The sequence below is a fragment of the Hylobates moloch genome, unplaced genomic scaffold (genome assembly GCF_009828535.3).
Source record: "Hylobates moloch isolate HMO894 unplaced genomic scaffold, HMol_V3 SCAFFOLD_5, whole genome shotgun sequence".
Classification (NCBI taxonomy): domain Eukaryota; kingdom Metazoa; phylum Chordata; class Mammalia; order Primates; family Hylobatidae; genus Hylobates; species Hylobates moloch.
Window position 1 is genome coordinate 55131313 of NW_026652280.1, and position 18540 is coordinate 55149852.

The 18540-nt window shown below is 43.0% G+C and overlaps 1 protein-coding gene across 1 annotated transcript; it reads right to left on the reverse strand.

The window, feature by feature from the left end:
* Window positions 1-83: 83 nt before the first annotated feature.
* Window positions 84-17318, reverse strand: HRH4 (histamine receptor H4). Its single transcript, XM_032151727.3, is given in 3 exon segments — window positions 84-899; window positions 8779-8942; window positions 17132-17318. Coding segments are annotated over 3 exon segments (1167 nt in total).
* Between the last annotated feature and the right edge of the window lie 1222 nt (window positions 17319-18540).

Here is an 18540-nt window from a genome sequence, read left to right on the forward strand (position 1 = left end):
AATGAAAAGGGCAAGATAAAGGGCAGACCTAATTCATTTAGGTGAGATTGAGACTAAAATTTACAGAAGTGAGAAAATTGTCTTTAAGAAGATACTGACCGACTGTGTGGTGATGGTAGAGGTTGCTTTTTTATACAAAATATTTTCAAGAAAGCCTTTTGAAAGCGCTTGTGACACAATGGATACAAAAGAGGATTGACAAAGGAATTGAACCACTGAAGCCAAAATGCAATTCTGTACCAAACTGATTTAGGACCTGTTGCGGAGGAGTAAAATGAAAGGACAATTGTGAACAGAGAATACAGAGCCCAGCAAACAGCAAAAACCCCTAAGAGAATGGCCAGTGACTTGGCTAATCTCCTGGCTCTAAGCAGTTCAACATGTTCCCTTTGGTGAAGAGCTACAGAATCTTACTGGGAGAAGGAACCCATTTTGGAAGCAATTGTATTGCTATTCATCTTGGTTCTTAAGGAAAACATGAGACTGCTCTTTCTCCTCTGTCTCTCTGAATGAAGAGATGCAGGTACTTCTGTCGATGCAGAAAGAGATCTCCTTGAAGATAGTCTACCTCTGAATGAGTGTCCACAGATGTTGGAAGAGACAGCAGTCAGTCCAGGATGGCTTTGGCACCTACTGAGATGATCACGCTTCCACAGGCTCCAATAAATATTCATGTTGAAATAAGCAACTAAGATGACTGGGATCAGGAATTCCAAGAATGATGTGATGGCAAGGATGTACCATTCCAAAAAACATCCAGGTTCACATTCACTACCTTCATCCTTCCAAGACTCTGAAGCTCGAATCATTGGCCCATGCACTAAGAAAGCCAGCACCCAAACGGCCACCATCAGAGTGACAATCTTCAAGATCCCAGTATGTTGAGTTCTATAAGACATCTAGAAGAAACCAAATTATTTTCAATATAATGAATGTACATTGAATGCATAAAGTATCTCATAGGTCCTTAGAAATTTCAGGGATGTGCAAAGGATGGAGACATTAACTAACCTGGGTATCATGATGTGGACCATGACAGAGGGTTTGACTTCAGTGGAGCCTGGACCAAGAGGCAGACTTTCTTAATGGTTTTCAGGGGAGAAGACTGTGACTTTCAAGGTTAAATCCCTGAATACTATAGAAAATGTCAAGGCCCATGTGTAAAATAAGAAAGCAGTTTTTCCTAATTGACACTAATCTGAATGTCAAACAACTGAAGTTGGACGCACCTTACCACAGTATTGCTCAATCTGCAGGCTGAGCATGACCAGATCTTTTTAATGAAATTGAATAGTTGATGTCAGAATGCATCACATATAGTGAGTGTAGGTGTTCTTTAATGATGTTTCATCAAATAAAGCAATATGTTTTTGGGAACAGAGATACATATATATAAATAAAGAGAAATGCAGTTTCTCTGAATCACAGCACCAAATCCATTTCTCACTGTGATCATGGTCAAGAGTTTGAAAGCCATTGCCTTATCTGATTCCAATATACAGAAAGAATCTACTCTGTGGTTTTTGCTGAGACTTCAAGGTGGAATCAAAAAGAGAAAGGACTCTCATCACTCCCAAGAAGATTAACCACAACAAAAAGACTTTTTTTTTAGTTTTTATTTTATTTTATTGACAGAGTTTCGCGCTTGTCACCCAGGCTGGAGTGCAATGGCGCAATCTCGGCTCACTGCAACCACCACTTCCCAGGTTCAAGCAATTCTCCTTGCCTCAGCCTCTTGAATAGCTGGGATTACAGGTGCCCACCACCACACTCAGCTAATTTTTGTATTTTTAGTACAGATGGGGTTTCACCATGTTGACCAGGCTGGTCTCAAACTCCTGACCTCAGGTGATCCGCCCACCTCAGCCTCCCAGAGTGCTTGGATTACATGTGTGAGCTACCGCACCTGGCCCAAAAAAGATTTTTAAACCTGCTGCAGATAAACACGACATTGCTATTAAGCATTACCAAGTCATTTCTTGGTGTTTGTTTGTTTGTTCATTTGTTTATTTCTGACAGGGTCTCGTTCTATTGTCCAGGGCTGCAGTGCAGTGGCACAATCACAGCTCACTGCAGCCTTGACTGCCTAGGCTCAAGTGATCCTCCTGCTTTAGCCTCCCAAGTGGCTAGGACCACAGGTGTACACCACCACACCCAGCTAAATTTTTTTGTTATTTGTAGAGATAATGTCTCACTATGTTGTCCATGCTGGTCTCAAACTCCTAGATTCAAGTAATCCTCCTGTCTTAGCCTCTCAAAGTGCTGTGATTACAAACTTGAGCCCACCCACATTACTTCTTTATGCAAGTGTTTCCACCTGACAAATAACAATGTCAAAGCTGTGACGACCAGCCACTTTGAGAGATACGACTGTGGCTAGTGCCACCATCTTTTTTAAGGATGAAGAATATTCTAACTCCCCTTGGTCACAAGGACAGGCTTCTATAAAGGAAAATGAGATTCTATGAGTGAGGACTGCCCTCCCATCACAGGACCCACAATCCTTATGTCAATCCTGAAATCTTTAATAATGTCTTCTAAATCTAAAGACCCCTAAGACCAATCACTCTATGAGGGATAAGGAACTCTTTATGAGGGATAAGGAACTCTTTATGAGGGATAAGGAACTCTTTAAGGTGACCTGGAACAGACAACCTCTCTGAACCTCATTTAAATCAGTAAGGTTTCGGCCCAGCATGGTGGCTCACGCCTGTGATCCCAGCACTTTGGGAGGCCGAGGCGGGCAGATCACAAGGTCAGGAGATCGAGACCAGCCTGGCCAACAAGGTGAAACCCTGTCTCCACCAAAAATACAAAAGTTAGCCATTTAAATCAGTAAGGTTTCGGCCCAGCATGGTGGCTCACGCCTGTAGTCCCAGCTCTTGGGAGGCTGAGGCACAAGAATCGCTTAAACCAGGGAGGCAGAGGTTGCAGTGAGCTGAGATGGAGCCACTGCACTCCAGCCTGGTGACAGAGTGAGACTGTCTCAAAAAAAAAAAAAAAAAAAAAAAACCTGTAAGGTTCCAAGTTTCTTTTCAGCTCTCTTGTTCAATGTTTCTCTGATTTCCTCACTCACAGGCAAAAAAAAATGGATCTACCCATGAAATTGGTACATGCTTCCTTTTTTCTGTTTCTTGTATCATATTTGATCTGTGAGATTTTAAGTCTCGTTCTGCATGGTTTAAAGGGGTGCAACATTGCCCAGCACTCTTTCTTTGATGGATCCTACAGGCTGAGAAGACCTCTATTGTCTGGAGGTAAAAGAAAGCTAGTTAATAATTTAAAAATAGAAACACTAAGTTCTCTTTTTAACTGTAGGGAGATGGATTTGGTTGTTTTGTTTTGTTTTGTTTTTTTTCTCTCTCAAATTGCTGGTCTTTCTGAGGCTAAGCTAAAATGCATATGGTGCTGACCACAAGCTCTCACATGCAATACACTTTTCTTTTTTTTTTTTTGCCTTCTGCTTCCTGTGCCACTAATTAATACATCTCTTGCACTAAATCTAATGATTATGAAGATGGTAACAATACCCAGATGGTCCTAAAGCTGCATTTAGTTTTTTAATTGCTCTGCTCAGCCTTGGTAATGATATAACACAATATGTTGGAAAGTGATCTCTCTTCCATTATGCATAAGGTCAATTGAGATAATGGACAGCCAAGGAGCTGTGAAGAGGATGCTGATCTCTGCATCTCCGGGGAGCGTTTTCGAAAGATAGACAGTTCAAGCATTGCTTGAATCCAGACTTAGGCTGCGTGGAGTGGTGTCCCTGAAACACCGCAGTGGCCTAGCTCTTGCCCACTACAGAATATGCCCATTATTCAGGACACTGTCTCTTACTCTAGTTTTTCCCCACCCCAATAAAATATCCACACCTTCTGTCAATCAGGTTTTTTTGGCGAGGCCGAGCGGCCTACTAGAACTTGTTGGTGTCAGTAATGAGATGGATTTCAGGACCATTCTAAGTGCCTGTTGTGGGTTAAATTATGTCCCCCAAAAAGGTATGGTGAAGTCCTAAACCCCTCAGTACCTGCGAATGTGACCTTATTTGGAAATACGGTGTTTGCAGATGTAATCCAGTTAAGATGAGGTCATACTGAATTAGGGGTCACCCTATCTAATATGTCCTCATAAGAAGAGAAAGCAGAGACACAGACACAGATCCAGGGAGACAACACCACGTTACAACAGACGTAAAGACTGGAGGGATGCATCTACAAGCCAAGGAATGCCAGGGGTTGCTGGCAACACCAGAAGCTAAAAGACAGGCACAGAACGAGGTGTCCTGGAGCCTTCCGAGAAAGGATGGCCCTGTCAGCACCTCGATTTCAAATGTCTAGTCTCCAGAACCGTGACAGAATAAATTCCTGTTGTTTTCAGCAACCCAGTTTGTGGTCTTGTTTTGGTAGCCCCAGCAAACAAACACAATGCCCCAGTGTGTCCTCCCAGCCATGAGATTTCCTGTGGTCTTGATTTTACTGTCAAGTTTCTTTCTTCATCTGCAGGTAAAGAAATACCCTTCTTTTACTATCTTAATTCTGTATACTTTTTTGTACTTTTTTTTTTTTTTTTTTGAGATGGAGTCTCACTTTGTCGCCCAGGCTGAAGTGCAGTGGTGTGATCTTGGCTCACTGCAGCCTCTGCCTTCTGGGTTCAAGTGATTCTCCTGCCTCCGTCTCCCGAGTAGCTGAGATTACAGGCGCCCACCACCAAGCCCGGCTGATTTTTGTATTTTTAGTAGAGACTGTGTTTTGCCATGTTGGCCAGGCTGGTCTCGAACTCCTAACCTCAAGTGATCTGCCAGCCTCGGCCTTCCAAAGCCCTGGGATTACAGGCGTGAGCCACCGCACCAAACCCTTTTTGTACATTTTAATTCCCATTCCCTCCAGCTACCATGAAGCCCTGCTGTTCTCATTCCCCACCCAACTCTGACTTCAGCCACATGGAATCTGCCCCTCCAGAAAACCTCTCTGAGGACTGTAATCATGTGCTCCACCTGCACTGGGCTTTTCTTTTCCAAATTATTGGCAGATTTCCATTTCCCAGGCCGCCCATCCCTTTCCCCTATCACACTGTCTCCTGTACTTTCAGCTACAGTAAGAGTTCAGCTTCCCCACTGCTACTTCCTATGGGATCCCAGTGGTCTTTGAAGGCTTCCTTCTGTTTTCACATGGCTGCATTTGAACTATTCGCCAGCAGAGGTACAAGGTCTGCCTGAGCACCCCTGCCAGCATCCACACATTCATTTGTGGAAACGCTATGTATTCTACTCTGTGCTGTGCACCGGGGACCCAGGATCTAGCCAACCCATCCATCACCAAGTTTACAGCCTGAATTGCCAGGGGAATTATTCAAGACAAGACTAGGATTTAAAAACAAAAAACAGGCCGGGCATGGTGACTCATGCCTGTAATCTTAGCACTTTGGGAGGCTGAGGGGGGCGGATCACTTGAGGTCAGGAGTTCGAAATCACCCTGGCCAACATGGCAAAACCCTGTCTCTACTAAAAATACAAAAATTAGCCAAGCATGCTGGCACGCGCCTGTAATCACAGCTACTCAGGAGGCTGAGGCACAAGAATGGCTTGAACCCGGGAGGGGAAGTTTGCAGTGAGCCAAGATCTTGCCACTGCACTCCAGCCTGGGCGACAGAACCAGACTCTGTCTCAAAGAAATAAAAATTTAAAAAAATAAAAACAAAAAACAAAAAGAAAGTCTACATTCCCTCTGGGCATCATCCCTCATCTCTCTGTAACCTCTAAGCACTTTTCCCAACTGGGTAAGCTGTCCCTTTTCTGCCCACAAACCTGAGAGTAAATTCAAAAGCTGGGACATCCAGAGAAGGAAGCCCTAGGAACATCCAGTGGAGATTAAAAAGAAATGTTAACCCAGAAAGAAAGGAAGTTTTGAAAGTACAAATGGGAAAGATTCTGAATTCGAGCATTATTTTTCAAACACTTGACTGTCATCTAAAGTAAAATTATAGTGTATATCACAACCAAGCACAGGGACGAAGTATTCATAAAACAGTATTTACTTTTATTATGTACAAGATAATCTGAAGTTTTCTAATTTTTTTATTTTGTTCTATTCCATTTCTTTTTTTTTTTTTTTTTTTTTTGAGTTGGAGTCTTGCTGCAACACCCAGGCTGGAGTGCAATGGTGCAATCTCAGCTCACTGCAACCTCTGCCTCCCAGGTTCAAGAAATTCTCCTTCCTCAGCCTCCCAAGTAGCTGGGATTACAGACAAGTGCCACCACGCCTGGCTAAATTTTTGTATTTTTAGTAGAGGCGGGGTTTCACCATATTGGCCAGGCTGGTCTCCAACTCCTGACCTCAAGAGATCCACCTGCCTTGGCCTCCCAAAGTGCTGGGATTACAAGCATGAGCCACCATGCTCAGCTGTTCTATTCTGTTTAATTCCATATTTTTTTCATTGAAAAAAGAAAGGTCACAACCCACTAAATTGATATCATAAATCAATAATGGGTCAAGGCCAGCAGTTTGAAAAGTATGAGACTATAGGCATTTGAATTGTTAATCCAAGCTCATCTGCACTCTCCACATACAATACAAACTGCAGTGGTCCCTGGCGCCAATGAAGTATGCGATGCTAAGGAGGAGACATAGCTGGCTGTCCTCCCACGTCCATTCTCCCCTCCTTCCTAACTATGTGGTGGCTCAACTAGAGTTTCCCAGCTTCCTTTGTGGCGAGATGGGACCATGTAACTAAGTTTCACCAATAAAATGTAAGTGGAAATGACTGTGTGACTCTGCACTACTTAGTTAAAAAATAAAAAAAAAAAAAAATTCCCTTGCTCTGGACTTCTTCCCTTTCCCAGAATCTAGTATGACAACAGCCTGACTTTGGCCATGCAGAGGAGGAGAATGGCCTAAAGCAGAGGCCAGAAAACTACTGTCCGTGAAACAAATATGGGCTAGGTGCAGTGGCTCATACCTGTAATCCCAGCACTTTGAGCACTTTGGGAGGCAGAGGCAGGTGGATCACGTGAGATCAGGAGTACAAAACCAGCCTGGCCAACACAGTGAAAGCCCGTCTCTACTAAAAATACAAAAATTAGCCAGGCTTGGTGGCGTGCACCTGTAATCCCAGCTACTCGGGAGGCTGAGGCAGAAGGATCACTTGAACCTGGGAGGCAGAGGTTGCAGTGAGCCAAGATCATGCCATTGCACTCCAGCCTAGGTGACACAGCGAGACCCTGTCTCCAAAAAAAAAAAAAAAGAGAAACAAATGTGGCCCACCATCTGTTTGGGCAAATAAAGTTTTATTGGAATAGAGCCAAGTACATTTTTGTATATATCATCTATGGCTGTTTGGGGGCTACAATGGCACATTTGAGCAGTTGCAACAGAAACCATAGGTTCTACAAAGCCAAATTATTTGTTATCTGGCTCTTGATAATGAAAGTTTGCCAGTCCCTGCCCTAAAGGGTGCAGAGCCACCCTACCAGCAGGGTTCCTGGGTAAGTTCCCGGAGCAGAGAATCCACTCTTTCATGGACTGTTATGTGAGAGAAAAATAAACTTTTATCTTGCTTAAGCCTCCACATTTTGGAGACTCTTTGTCACAGCAGTTTATCTATGCCTGATCTAATAAACCTTCTAATCCTATCAACCTCCAGCTGCACAATCATCCCAGGCTAGAGCTGTCACTGTCCTCTCAACACCCCAGGACAGCACTTAGTCCATTGTACTGAACCGACTTGTTCCTGAATCTGCCTCCACGTAGATGACTACGCTCGTCAAAAATAGAGACTCACACAAAAAAAGAAACAATAGATACTGGGGCCTACCTGAGGGTGGTGGGTGGGAGGAGGGAGAGGATCAAAAAACTACTGATCAGATACTGTGCTCATTCCCTGGGTGACAATCCCTACACCAAAACCCCCGCGACACACAGCTTACTCATGTAACAAACCTGCACACGTACCCCCTGAAGCCAAAACAAAAGTTGGAAAGAAAAATAAAATGGAGACTCTGCATATTCACTTCCGTATCCCAGCACTTAGCAAAATGCCTATCACACAGTAGTCCCCCAAACAGTTGGGTCCCTGAGAGGGGAGTGAAGGAAGTTTCCCATCTAGGCCTCAAAGGTTTCAGATCACTGCCCCACATTTCTATGGCCCCCTTGTCCTTACTTCAACCTTATTCTCTCTTTTGATCCATTGCTGAGAAATTTAGCTGACTTAAAAATTTCCACTAACTCATAGATGAGGCTATTCCAAATCTTGAGTAAGTTCCACCTTTCTTGGCCCAGATTCTAAAATGGCACGAGGACTTGATCTTTCTGGCTGGTCCCACTGTGTAAACTGTAGCTTCCCTATATACTGTCTTTTCCTTTGGCCATTCAGAATTGATTTTCTCATCACATTTCAAAGTATGGGATTCTTTCTACTGCCCTCCAAGTTCCATTCCGAGGAATATATTTAGGTCGCAATATGTCTGTGGAGTAGAACCCATAAACCTGTCATGAAGGTCGTGTCTATCCAATCTACTATAGACTCAGTATACCAGTTGGGACAACTTGCCTTGGGTTTTCTTTGATTCCTTCCCATTTCAATGGCACATAGGTGAGTGAATTATCCAAGTCACACAAACTAACAACCAGCAAGGACTTTATGCCAGACAACAAAAGGATAGGCCTCCTCTAAGGCCTGTCGATTAAATTAAAAATTAGGTTTAAAAGAATTTTTGCTTGGGGACCCATCATGTACATTTACATAATCTTCTAAGGGGGATAAATTAATGTTTTGACTTACAGCGTTTGAGACTGACAGGTATCGATCATAGCTGATGAGGACAATGTTATACACAGATGCTGTACATAAAAGATAGTCAGTAGTGAGCCAAAATACACAGATTTCCTTTCCAAAATCCCATTCGAACAGCGTGTGAGGGATGTACAAAGGAATGGAGATCACACCTGCACAGGAAAAACATAAGTGTAAAAACATAGCACACATCAATGAACACAAATGGGCATGTTTTAATGGCTACACAACACGATGACATATCTGAATTCACAACAAATGATTTGTCTCTGATTTAGAAATTCACGGTATTTCATCAAGCAGCTCAGGACTGATTTTCTACACACTCCTTAAATGCCATTTTTAGAAGAGGGGTCATGAACATTGCACAATGGGCCCTCCTTATCCGTGAATTCTACGTCTGTGGATTCAACCAACCACAGATAGAAAATATTTGGAAAAAACTGCATCTGTACTGGACATGTATAGACTTTGACTAATGGTAATGACTTCTGGTCATTATTCTCTAAACACTACAGTATAACAGCTATTTACATAGCGCTCATATTGTCTTTGGTATTATACACAATCTACTGATGATTTAAAGTATATGGGAGGGGCCGGGCGTGGTAACTCACGCCTGTAATCGCAGCACTTTGAGAGACCACGGTGGGCGGATCACTTGAGGACAGGAGTTCGAAACTGGCCTGGGCAACATGGTGAAACCCCATCTTTATTATCAAAAATAATAATAAATAATAAAGTATATGGGAGGATGTACATAGATTATATGGAAATACTACAGCATTTTATATCAGGGACTTCAGCTTTCTTGGATTCTGCTATCTAAGGGGATTCCTGGAACAAACCCCCCACAGACACCAAGGGGTGACTGTATTTTCAATGGCTCCTTTCTACTTTCCAAATTAAGTACAAGTCTTGTATTTCTAGCCACAGGCAGCATAAATCATCTTTACTTTTTTCATGCTCTAACCCCAACAGGATGGACCACCCTTCCTCCAAACACATGGCACATTTTCACATCTCTTTTTTCTCTGCCAACATCATTCTTTCTTCCTAAAATGTCTACCTGTCTTCTACTAAAAGGTCAATTCAGGCCGGGCACGGTGGTCCACACCTGTAATCCCAGCCCTCTGGGAGGCCGAGGCAGGTGGATCACCTGAGGTCAGGAGTTCAAGACCAGCCTGCCCAACATGGTGAAACCTCATCTCTACTAAAAATACAAAAATTAGCTGAGTGTGGTGGTGCACGCCTGTAATCCCAGCTATTCAGGAGGCTGAGGCAGGAGAATTGCTTGAACCCAGGAGGTGGAGGTTGCAGTGAACTGAGATTGTGCCACTGCACTCCATCCTGGGTGACAGAGCAAAACTCTATCTCAAATAAATAAAAAGTCAATTCACTTCTTTCTCATTTTTCACTGAGACCAAAAAGTGACCTCCTCCATGTCCTCTTTCTTGGAGCTTCCTCAGAGGAAGTGACCCCTCTGTCCTCTGCACTTTCCTGGTTCTTTGCTCATGTTTCCCTCTCTCATCCATTAATTACATTCTACTTTTATATCATAGTCATCTTTTTAGTCTGTCTCTCCTGAGGATTAGGGTCATATCGCAAATCAATGTTTGTATTTCCTGCAGCCTCTAGAGTTGGCCAATGACTTATACATTTCACTTAAATTAATAACAGCTAATATGTCTTATACAATTACCATATGGCAGACCCTGTGCTGTGTGCATTGCAAATGTCACCTCATTTCATCTTCATAGAAACTGTGTGAGGAAGGGACCATGCTGAGTTAACAGTTAAAGAACCTAAAGCTCAGAAAAGAGACAATTAGACCAAGGTCCACTCAACTAGCAAGTGAAGAAGATTGCATGTGAAACCAGGGATTGTGATTTCAGAACCTCTGACTTTATCTACAACTCTTCACTGCATGAACAAATAGATAAGCTCTACCACAGTGATTCAGCCCAGCATAGAAACTGCTTAACTGAAAAGTGACGAAACAAGGTTCCTTTCCCTTTAGCTTTTAGGGGTTTTTAATTGCATTGGCATTTCAAATAGGTATCATTAGTTGCTAAGAATATGATCTATTAAGTGGAAGCTGAGATGAAATCTTAATTTGTTGAGTTACTTCAAATGTATCAGGTACTTCCAGGAATTCCCATTTTTTCATGAGAACCGAATTAGTCTATTATTAAGAATAGCAAAGATAAAGGAAAAGGAAAGGAAGAAGGAAAGCCTGCATTCTCCAAAAACAAGACCACATGAGGCTATAACGGCATGGTTTCAGAACCAGTGGAAGGTAGTGCTAAACCCTCGTATTCTGTCCCTAGGTTTACATACAAAGATGAAAGACAAGACACCACAGAGATGAAGAGCTGCATGGTCAGTTCTTATATGTAGTTTAAACAACCTGTTTGTTTCATGTTTCAATTATATTTTTAATGATAAGTAAACTTCCTAGGGTGCCTTTCATCTCCAGGGTATGTGTGTGTATGTCTATGGTATAAAACAGGTCACTGGCTGAGAGTGGTGGCTCATGCCTGTAATCCCAGCACCTTGGGAGGCTGAGGCAGGTAGCTCACTTGAGCTCAGGAGTTGGAGACCAGCCTGGGCAACATGGCAAAACCCTATTTCTACAAAAAAAAAAAAATACAAAAATTAGCTGAACATGGTGGCACATGCCTGTAGTTCCAGCTAACCAAGAGGTTGAGGCAGGAGGATCACTTGAGCCAGGGAGGTCAAGACTGGAGTGAGCCGTGATCACGCCACTGCACTCCAGCCTGGGCAACAGAGTGAGACCCTGCCTCAAAAATAAGTAAATAAATAAATAAATAAACAAACAAAATAATATAGGTCACCAGGTCCACTTGAGGTAAATCAAAGTATCCCCAAAAGAGAGACATTTATTCTATTTCAGCCCACGGTTGTGGCTTCCAATGTTCCCACACGAGTATTTTCAACACTGGAACTCATTTCTTCCACAGAATGGAAAGAAGACAGATACTAGTAATGCATTCTAGACACCACTGACTGAGAGGTTCAGGGCAGGGGGTGGGAGGTAAATGCTCTTTGTCACACACTTTCTGATTTACGCCAAAGAGGAAGGATGTATTCAAAAGCCTAGATGCTGCTGGAAACAGTGGTTAGCTGAAGACAGGCTCTAGGATATTCCTTTGGTTTTCATAACCCCTACTGTGCTGTCACCCTGCATTCTAGGTAACGCTACCGTACTTGTGTCATGCTCAGTTCCTCTGTCTTGTTGAGCAACGGAGATGTCTGTGGCTCATTCCGAACGAGTTGCAAAAAAACTGAATCTGAACTATTTCTCTAATACACCTACTCTGAAGTGTTTCTACACCTTCGATTCTAGAATTGTGTTTTTGGGTCAAATGGAGCTGATAAGTAAAACTAAGAGCCAGTTTCTTGAAAAGATTAAGACAAAAGTAAAAGAAAACAAACTATATGCCCCCACCTCCCCAGTCCCACTCCTACTTCTCACCCCTCAATCACTCCACCCCAGCCCTTCTGGCCTCCAATGCACCACCCACCCTTTTGCCTCAGATCCTGCGCACCTGCTGTTCCTTGGCGTGAAATGCTCTTCCCCCAAGGGCGCCTTCTGTTTGCTCAAATGTCTTTCGTTTTTGTTTTGTTTGTTTGTTTTTTGACGCAGTCTGGCTCTCTCACCCAAGCCGGAGTGCAGTAGCATGATCTCGACTCACTGCAACCTCCACCTCCTGGGTTCAAGTGATTCTCTTGCCTCAGCCTCCTGAGTAACTGGGATTACAGGCACATGCCACCACGCCCGGCTAACTTTTGTATTTTTAGTAGAGATTGGAGTTTCACCATGTTGGCCAGGCTGGTCTCGAACTCCTGGCCTTAAGTGATCCACCCACCTCGGCCTCTCAAAGTGCTGGGATTACAGATGTAAGCCACCTCGCCCAGGCTTCAAATGTGTCTTTCTCAGTAAATTCTAGCTCCAAGGTTTAAAATTGCAGCCCCACTCCCAACACACTCCCTTTCCCTCCTCTCTGCATTTTTTTCAGTGGCAATTATCACCATCTAAAATACTATATAATTTGTTTAGTTATTTTTCTAGTTTATTTTCTGTCTCCATTGCCCTGCTCCCAGTAGAAATAGAAGCATCATGAGAGCAGGGATTTTCACCTGTATTTTTACTGCTCTATCCCCAGCACCTCAGAAAGTGCCTGCTTCAAAAGAAATAATTGGGCCGGGCACGGTGGCTCAAGCCTGTAATCCTAGCACTTTGGGAGGCCGAGGTGGGCGGATCACGAGGTCAGGAGTTCGAGACCATCCTGGCCAACATAGTGAAACCCTGTCTCTACTAAAAATACAAAAAAAAATTAGCAGGGCGTGGTGGCGGGCGCCTGTAGTCCCAGCTACTCGGGAGGCTGAGGCAGGAGAATGGCGTGAACCCGGGAGACGGAGCTTGCAGTGAGCCGAGATGGTGCCACTGCACTCCAGCCTGGGGGACAGAGCCAGACTCTGACTCAAAAAAAAAAAAAAAAAAAAGAAATAATTGTTGGATGAACAAATAGATGAGGATGGAGAAGCCCAGTTTGCTTTAAAATTGCCACCCATCTGGCATCGTCCCTTCTTTCTAAGGCAGCTAAGAAGCTACATCTTCCATGAGAAAATGGCAATCAAAAGATGGGAGGAGCTGAAATCCCCAAGTAAATCCTTTGGGCCGCCAGAGGAATGTGTGGATGACGGTGAGCGCACAGAGGGTGTTATGGCCTGAATGTGTATGTGCCCTCCCCAAATTCACATGTTGGAGCCCTACCCTAACCCCCTATGTGGCTATAGTTGGAACTAAGACCTTTAAGGACAAAATTAAGAGTAAAAGAGTTCATAAGAGTGGGGCCCTGATCCAATAGTGTCCTTATAAGAAGAGACAACAGAGAGCTCACTCTCTCTCTCTCTCTCTGCACACTCAGAGAAAGGCCTCTTGTGGACGCAGGTAGACGGCAGCCATCTGCAAGCCAGAAAGACAGCCCTTGTCAGGAACCAAAATTGGCCAGAATCTTGATCTGGGATGTCCCCAGCTCCAGAACTGTGAGAAAATAAATGTCAGTTGTTTAAGCCTCCCAGTCTAGGGTATGTTGTTACGGCAGCCTGAGCAGATAAATACAGAAGGCCAGAAAAGAGTCTTGAACTCAGGCATACAGGTATCAAGATAAATTCTGCCATCCTGAACACTTGGTTCAGGCTCTGATAGCAGCAACCACCTTTATCCCCTGAAGATCCTGTCCAGCCGTCTGTCACATGGTCTTGTAGGCTACAAATGCCAACACAACATGGAGATGAGAAGAAAGTACCCATAAATGGAAACACTGGTTACATGGTACCACTTTTATAGATATTGATGTAGATATAGATAGTATGTTTCCCAGAATAGTACACAGATGAGGTGTATTTATATAACGTCCGGTATAGCTAGTACTAGAATTTTTCCTCAATAAATCTTTGCTTTCAACAGTAAATTCAGCCTGAGAAGCTAGCAACTTGGGTGCCACAAATTTAGATTCTCCACAGAGGGCCAGTTCTGAAACCTGGGGGAAGAGGGCGTTCAGCCAGCAAAGCCACAGTTCCAAGCACATGTGAGGGTCTAATCTGCCCTGCCACGGTCACGTGGCTCTGGAGCTCTGGATCTCATGACCCCAAACGTTAAGAATCAATAGCTTACAGCTGCAGAATACCTCTCATGAGTTCTGCCCTGCATGCTCACCACCTCCACGCCTTCTTCCAGGCTGAGACGAAAGGTTCATTTCCCAGCATGGCAAAGGAGAAAGAACAGCATTGGCAGAAAACTTGAATCCTGTTACAAAAAGCTCCCAGGGCCTGTGTCATGGTGAGCCCTACGTTAAATATGCAGACCTCTGGATGAAGCTGGCAGGAGGCAGGGGAGATGTGAGGGATGAGGCTGGCAGGCAGATGAAAGGAGACTCTGACCTGCACCCAACTCCTTTAATCAGGAGCAAAAGAAATTATCAGAATTATTTCTTCACCCACCTGCTGATGGAGGAGATCACCAGGACTGCTGAATAACTACATCTGCAGGGCCATTTTCCAAAGACAAGCTCAAGCCCTTGAGGGTGGGACTGCCATGATGCTGGCCTTGGGCCAGACATGGAGACATTTTTACCTAGAACCATCTTTATTCAAAAGCTTCAGGCCCCAGGCTCTCTCAGCTGTCTCACCCTTCCCACCCTAAAACTGGGGCAGTCAGGGCCTCACTCCCTTTGGGTTAGTAAAAACACATCATCTATTTTAAGTGCTGACTGTCACAAGTCACAGGATCTTGTGAAGAAGGAAGAAGCAAAGGATACATATATTTATAGTGGAACTTTCTCTATGTTCACATAAGTAAACTCGTGTATTTGTACATGTTCATGGGAGCACAGAGAATGATGTGGAAGGATCTACATCAAGCAGCAAATGTTGGTTACCTGAAGGGACAGAATTGAGGAAACAAATGGGGAGATAGTGCATTTTTTCAATACTTCTTTATGGGTTAGCTGCCTTTATGTGTCATTTCTATGCCATGACTCCTAAATCAATCTCCCCAACTAGAATTTTTCTCCAGAACTTCCAGTGCAACATCAGAACCAGAGCTGTCCTGCCCAAATACTTCCTGTTTCTTTGAAGAGCACTGTACTGTTCTTAGTCTCAGAAGCCCAATCTTTAAATCAGCTTTCTCTTTTCCCGCCCAACCCCACCCTTAGCTGCTCTGCCTGTTGGCCTTCCTTTCCAATCATCCTAGCTCAGGTCCTAACTGCATGATTTCTGCCTAGATTGCTGCAGGATCATCTCTGAAACCATGCCACCCCGCACTCCAGTTTCCCCATTTCCTATGGCTCTTCCAATGCCTCTAAAGTAAAGCTTTGATCTGTTCAACCACTCTCCTGTTCTAAAATCTTTAAATCTCCACAAGGCCTGCTGAATAAACTCCACTCCACACTCACGCTGGTATTTAAAGGCCCTCACTTTATAGATTTCAGCTTCATCTCTACGGCTCCCCTGCACCCATCTGCACACCAGCCAACTCCAAGCTCTCCCTTAGAAGATAAGCACAGTGATTTTCTACCAGCATGTGCCTTTGCTCATTCTTGGAGCAAAGAACCGTTTGCCCTATCTCTGACTGTGGAAATTCTATCCATCCTTCAAAGTTCATGGTAAATGCCTTTATTCGCTAACTAAACGTGCTTTATCCCTCCTCCAAGTGACCATAGCACTTGTTAGGTCTTCGTGGGGTCTCATGTTACTCTATACTGCTATAGTCATTTCTGAACATCTCTTGTCCACTCTTCTACATCAAAACCTTACTGAAAGAGACTAACCTAATCTTCTATAGATCCCTTGATTACCTAATAGTGCTTGCATACCTAGCAGTATTATACAGGCCAGATACTATACTAACATTTGTGACCTAGATTGGGGTTGACCCATATCTGCAGAGAAATTTAAAAAAAAAAAAAAAGAGAACTAACATTTGTTGAGTAACCACTTTATTCCAGGGAACGAACTAAGTATTTTATGTGTTTATTTCACTTTAACATAAATGTAAGCTTTATGTAGTTATAAACAAAAATAATCTGAATATGCCAGATTAAATTATACTAGAAACTCCTGTAAAATAGTATCACCAGCTGACATTTCTGTACATCTACTTATTATGATAAGCATTGTTTAAAAATAATAAGCATCAGGCAGTGAAAAATTATAAAGTGCATGTTTTCAGAGAAAGTTAGTTTGATTTCTATGGTCTCTTAACGATGATATAATGCTATGATATCATATTATATGCAAGGCAGTTTACAGTTGGGTATATTTTACAAAATTCTATGCCATATCATTACATTAATACTATTAATCATATTATTTAATTGATCTGAATATGCTACTTTCTGATTGCACTAGTTACTAGCAGATACATAATTTCTTATTACTCCAACACTGTGATACCAAGAAAACCATATTTATTTAAAGAGGAATACTTATAAGCCTAAACATATGAGGAAAATAGCACCAGAAACAAGTAACTCTTATATTAAAATTTTGGAGCTATACTGGACTTATCTTTATTCTATAAAAATAAAATAAACTGTTTTCAGCTGAAAATTCCCCTACCACACTGATTTACATATGTATAACATTCCGTTAGAGTGCCATATAGTCCCCTCCAAAATTTAATAGTTAAACTTTTTGTGTTTATTTTTCCCTAGTCGTATACAGTCCCCTGAAATAACAAAAGCTTATTTTAAGGTTTTAGAAATAAATTAAAATTGGAAAAGATTGTCTTAAATAAAGACATATAACTTACCCACAAAGAAGTCAGAGATGACCAAGAAAAAAATAACTACTTCTATGTCTAAGTTTTTGTCCACCACAAAAGCTAAAATGACCACAGCATTTCCTAGCATTATAGCAAAAGCTACTAAGGACATAAAAAATGCTAAAGTAATACGAGTGCTTAGTGATAAGTTAATTGTGCTATTAGTATCTGGCATCACATCAAATGATGAAGAAGGTCAAATTAGCAAATTAATCCAGCCAGACAATTCTGAAGAGTATGTTTTCTAATCAGATACCTAAAATATGTAGTCTTCCACTCAAAACAACACTGTTTTAATCTAATGCTGGTCTCATAGTACTTCCTGATTCTTGATAAAGTAAGCTTGTGGTAACAGTTTCCCTTTAACTGACACTGAAAAAGTATTTCCAAAAAGCAGTGAAATGTTTTACCTTAAATATTTTACTGTGCTTCATCCATCTCCCATTATTAGAATAAAATCACATAATATCTATAAAATATAATCATTAGGCCGGGCGCGGTGGCTCAAGCCTGTAATCCCAGCACTTTGGGAGGCCGAGGCGGGCGGATCACGAGGTCAGGAGATCGAGACCATCCTGGCTAACACGGTGGAACCCCGTCTCTACTAAAAATACAAAAAATTAGCCGGGCATGTTGGCGGGCGCCTGTAGTCCCAGCTACTCGGGAGGCTGAGGCAGGAGAATGGCGTGAACCCGGGAGCCAGAGCTTGCAGTGAGCCGAGATCGCGCCACTGCACTCCAGCCTGGGCAACAGAGTGAGACTCCATCTCAAAAAAAATAAAATAAAATAAAATAATCATTATACAGGAAATAAATTGGACTTACACAAGGTTCATTTTTGTTGTTGTTGTTGTTGTTGTTGTTGTTTGGAGATGGAGTCTTACTCTGTTGCCCAGGCTGGAGGCCACTGGTGTGATCTCGGCTCATTGCAACCTCTGTCTCCCAGATTCAGGCGATTCTCCCGCCTCAGCCTTCCAAGTAGCTGGGATTACAGGCACTCATCACCATGCCCAGCTAATTTTTGTTATTTCTTGTAGAGATGGGGTTTCACCATGTTGACCGGGCTGGTCTTAAACTCACGACCTAAAGTGATCTGCCCACCTCGGCCTCCCAAAATGCTGGGATTATAGGCATGAGCCACCACACCAGGCCATTTTTAAAACTCATGTAGATTTAGTTAAATATTCTCATCTGGCCATAATGGAGTAACAGGGGCTGAATTTCACGGTCCCAACTGAAACAGCGAAAAAACTAGACAATGGTTTTCAAGGCACTTGTCATAAACAAGGAAGGACAGTGATCCCTGAGAGAAGGCATGAGGCCTGCAGTTGCCCCACCTTACTATCTTGAGAGTTCCCAGGGCATGGGCAGAGAGGGGAAATCCAGGCAGAGCCCAGG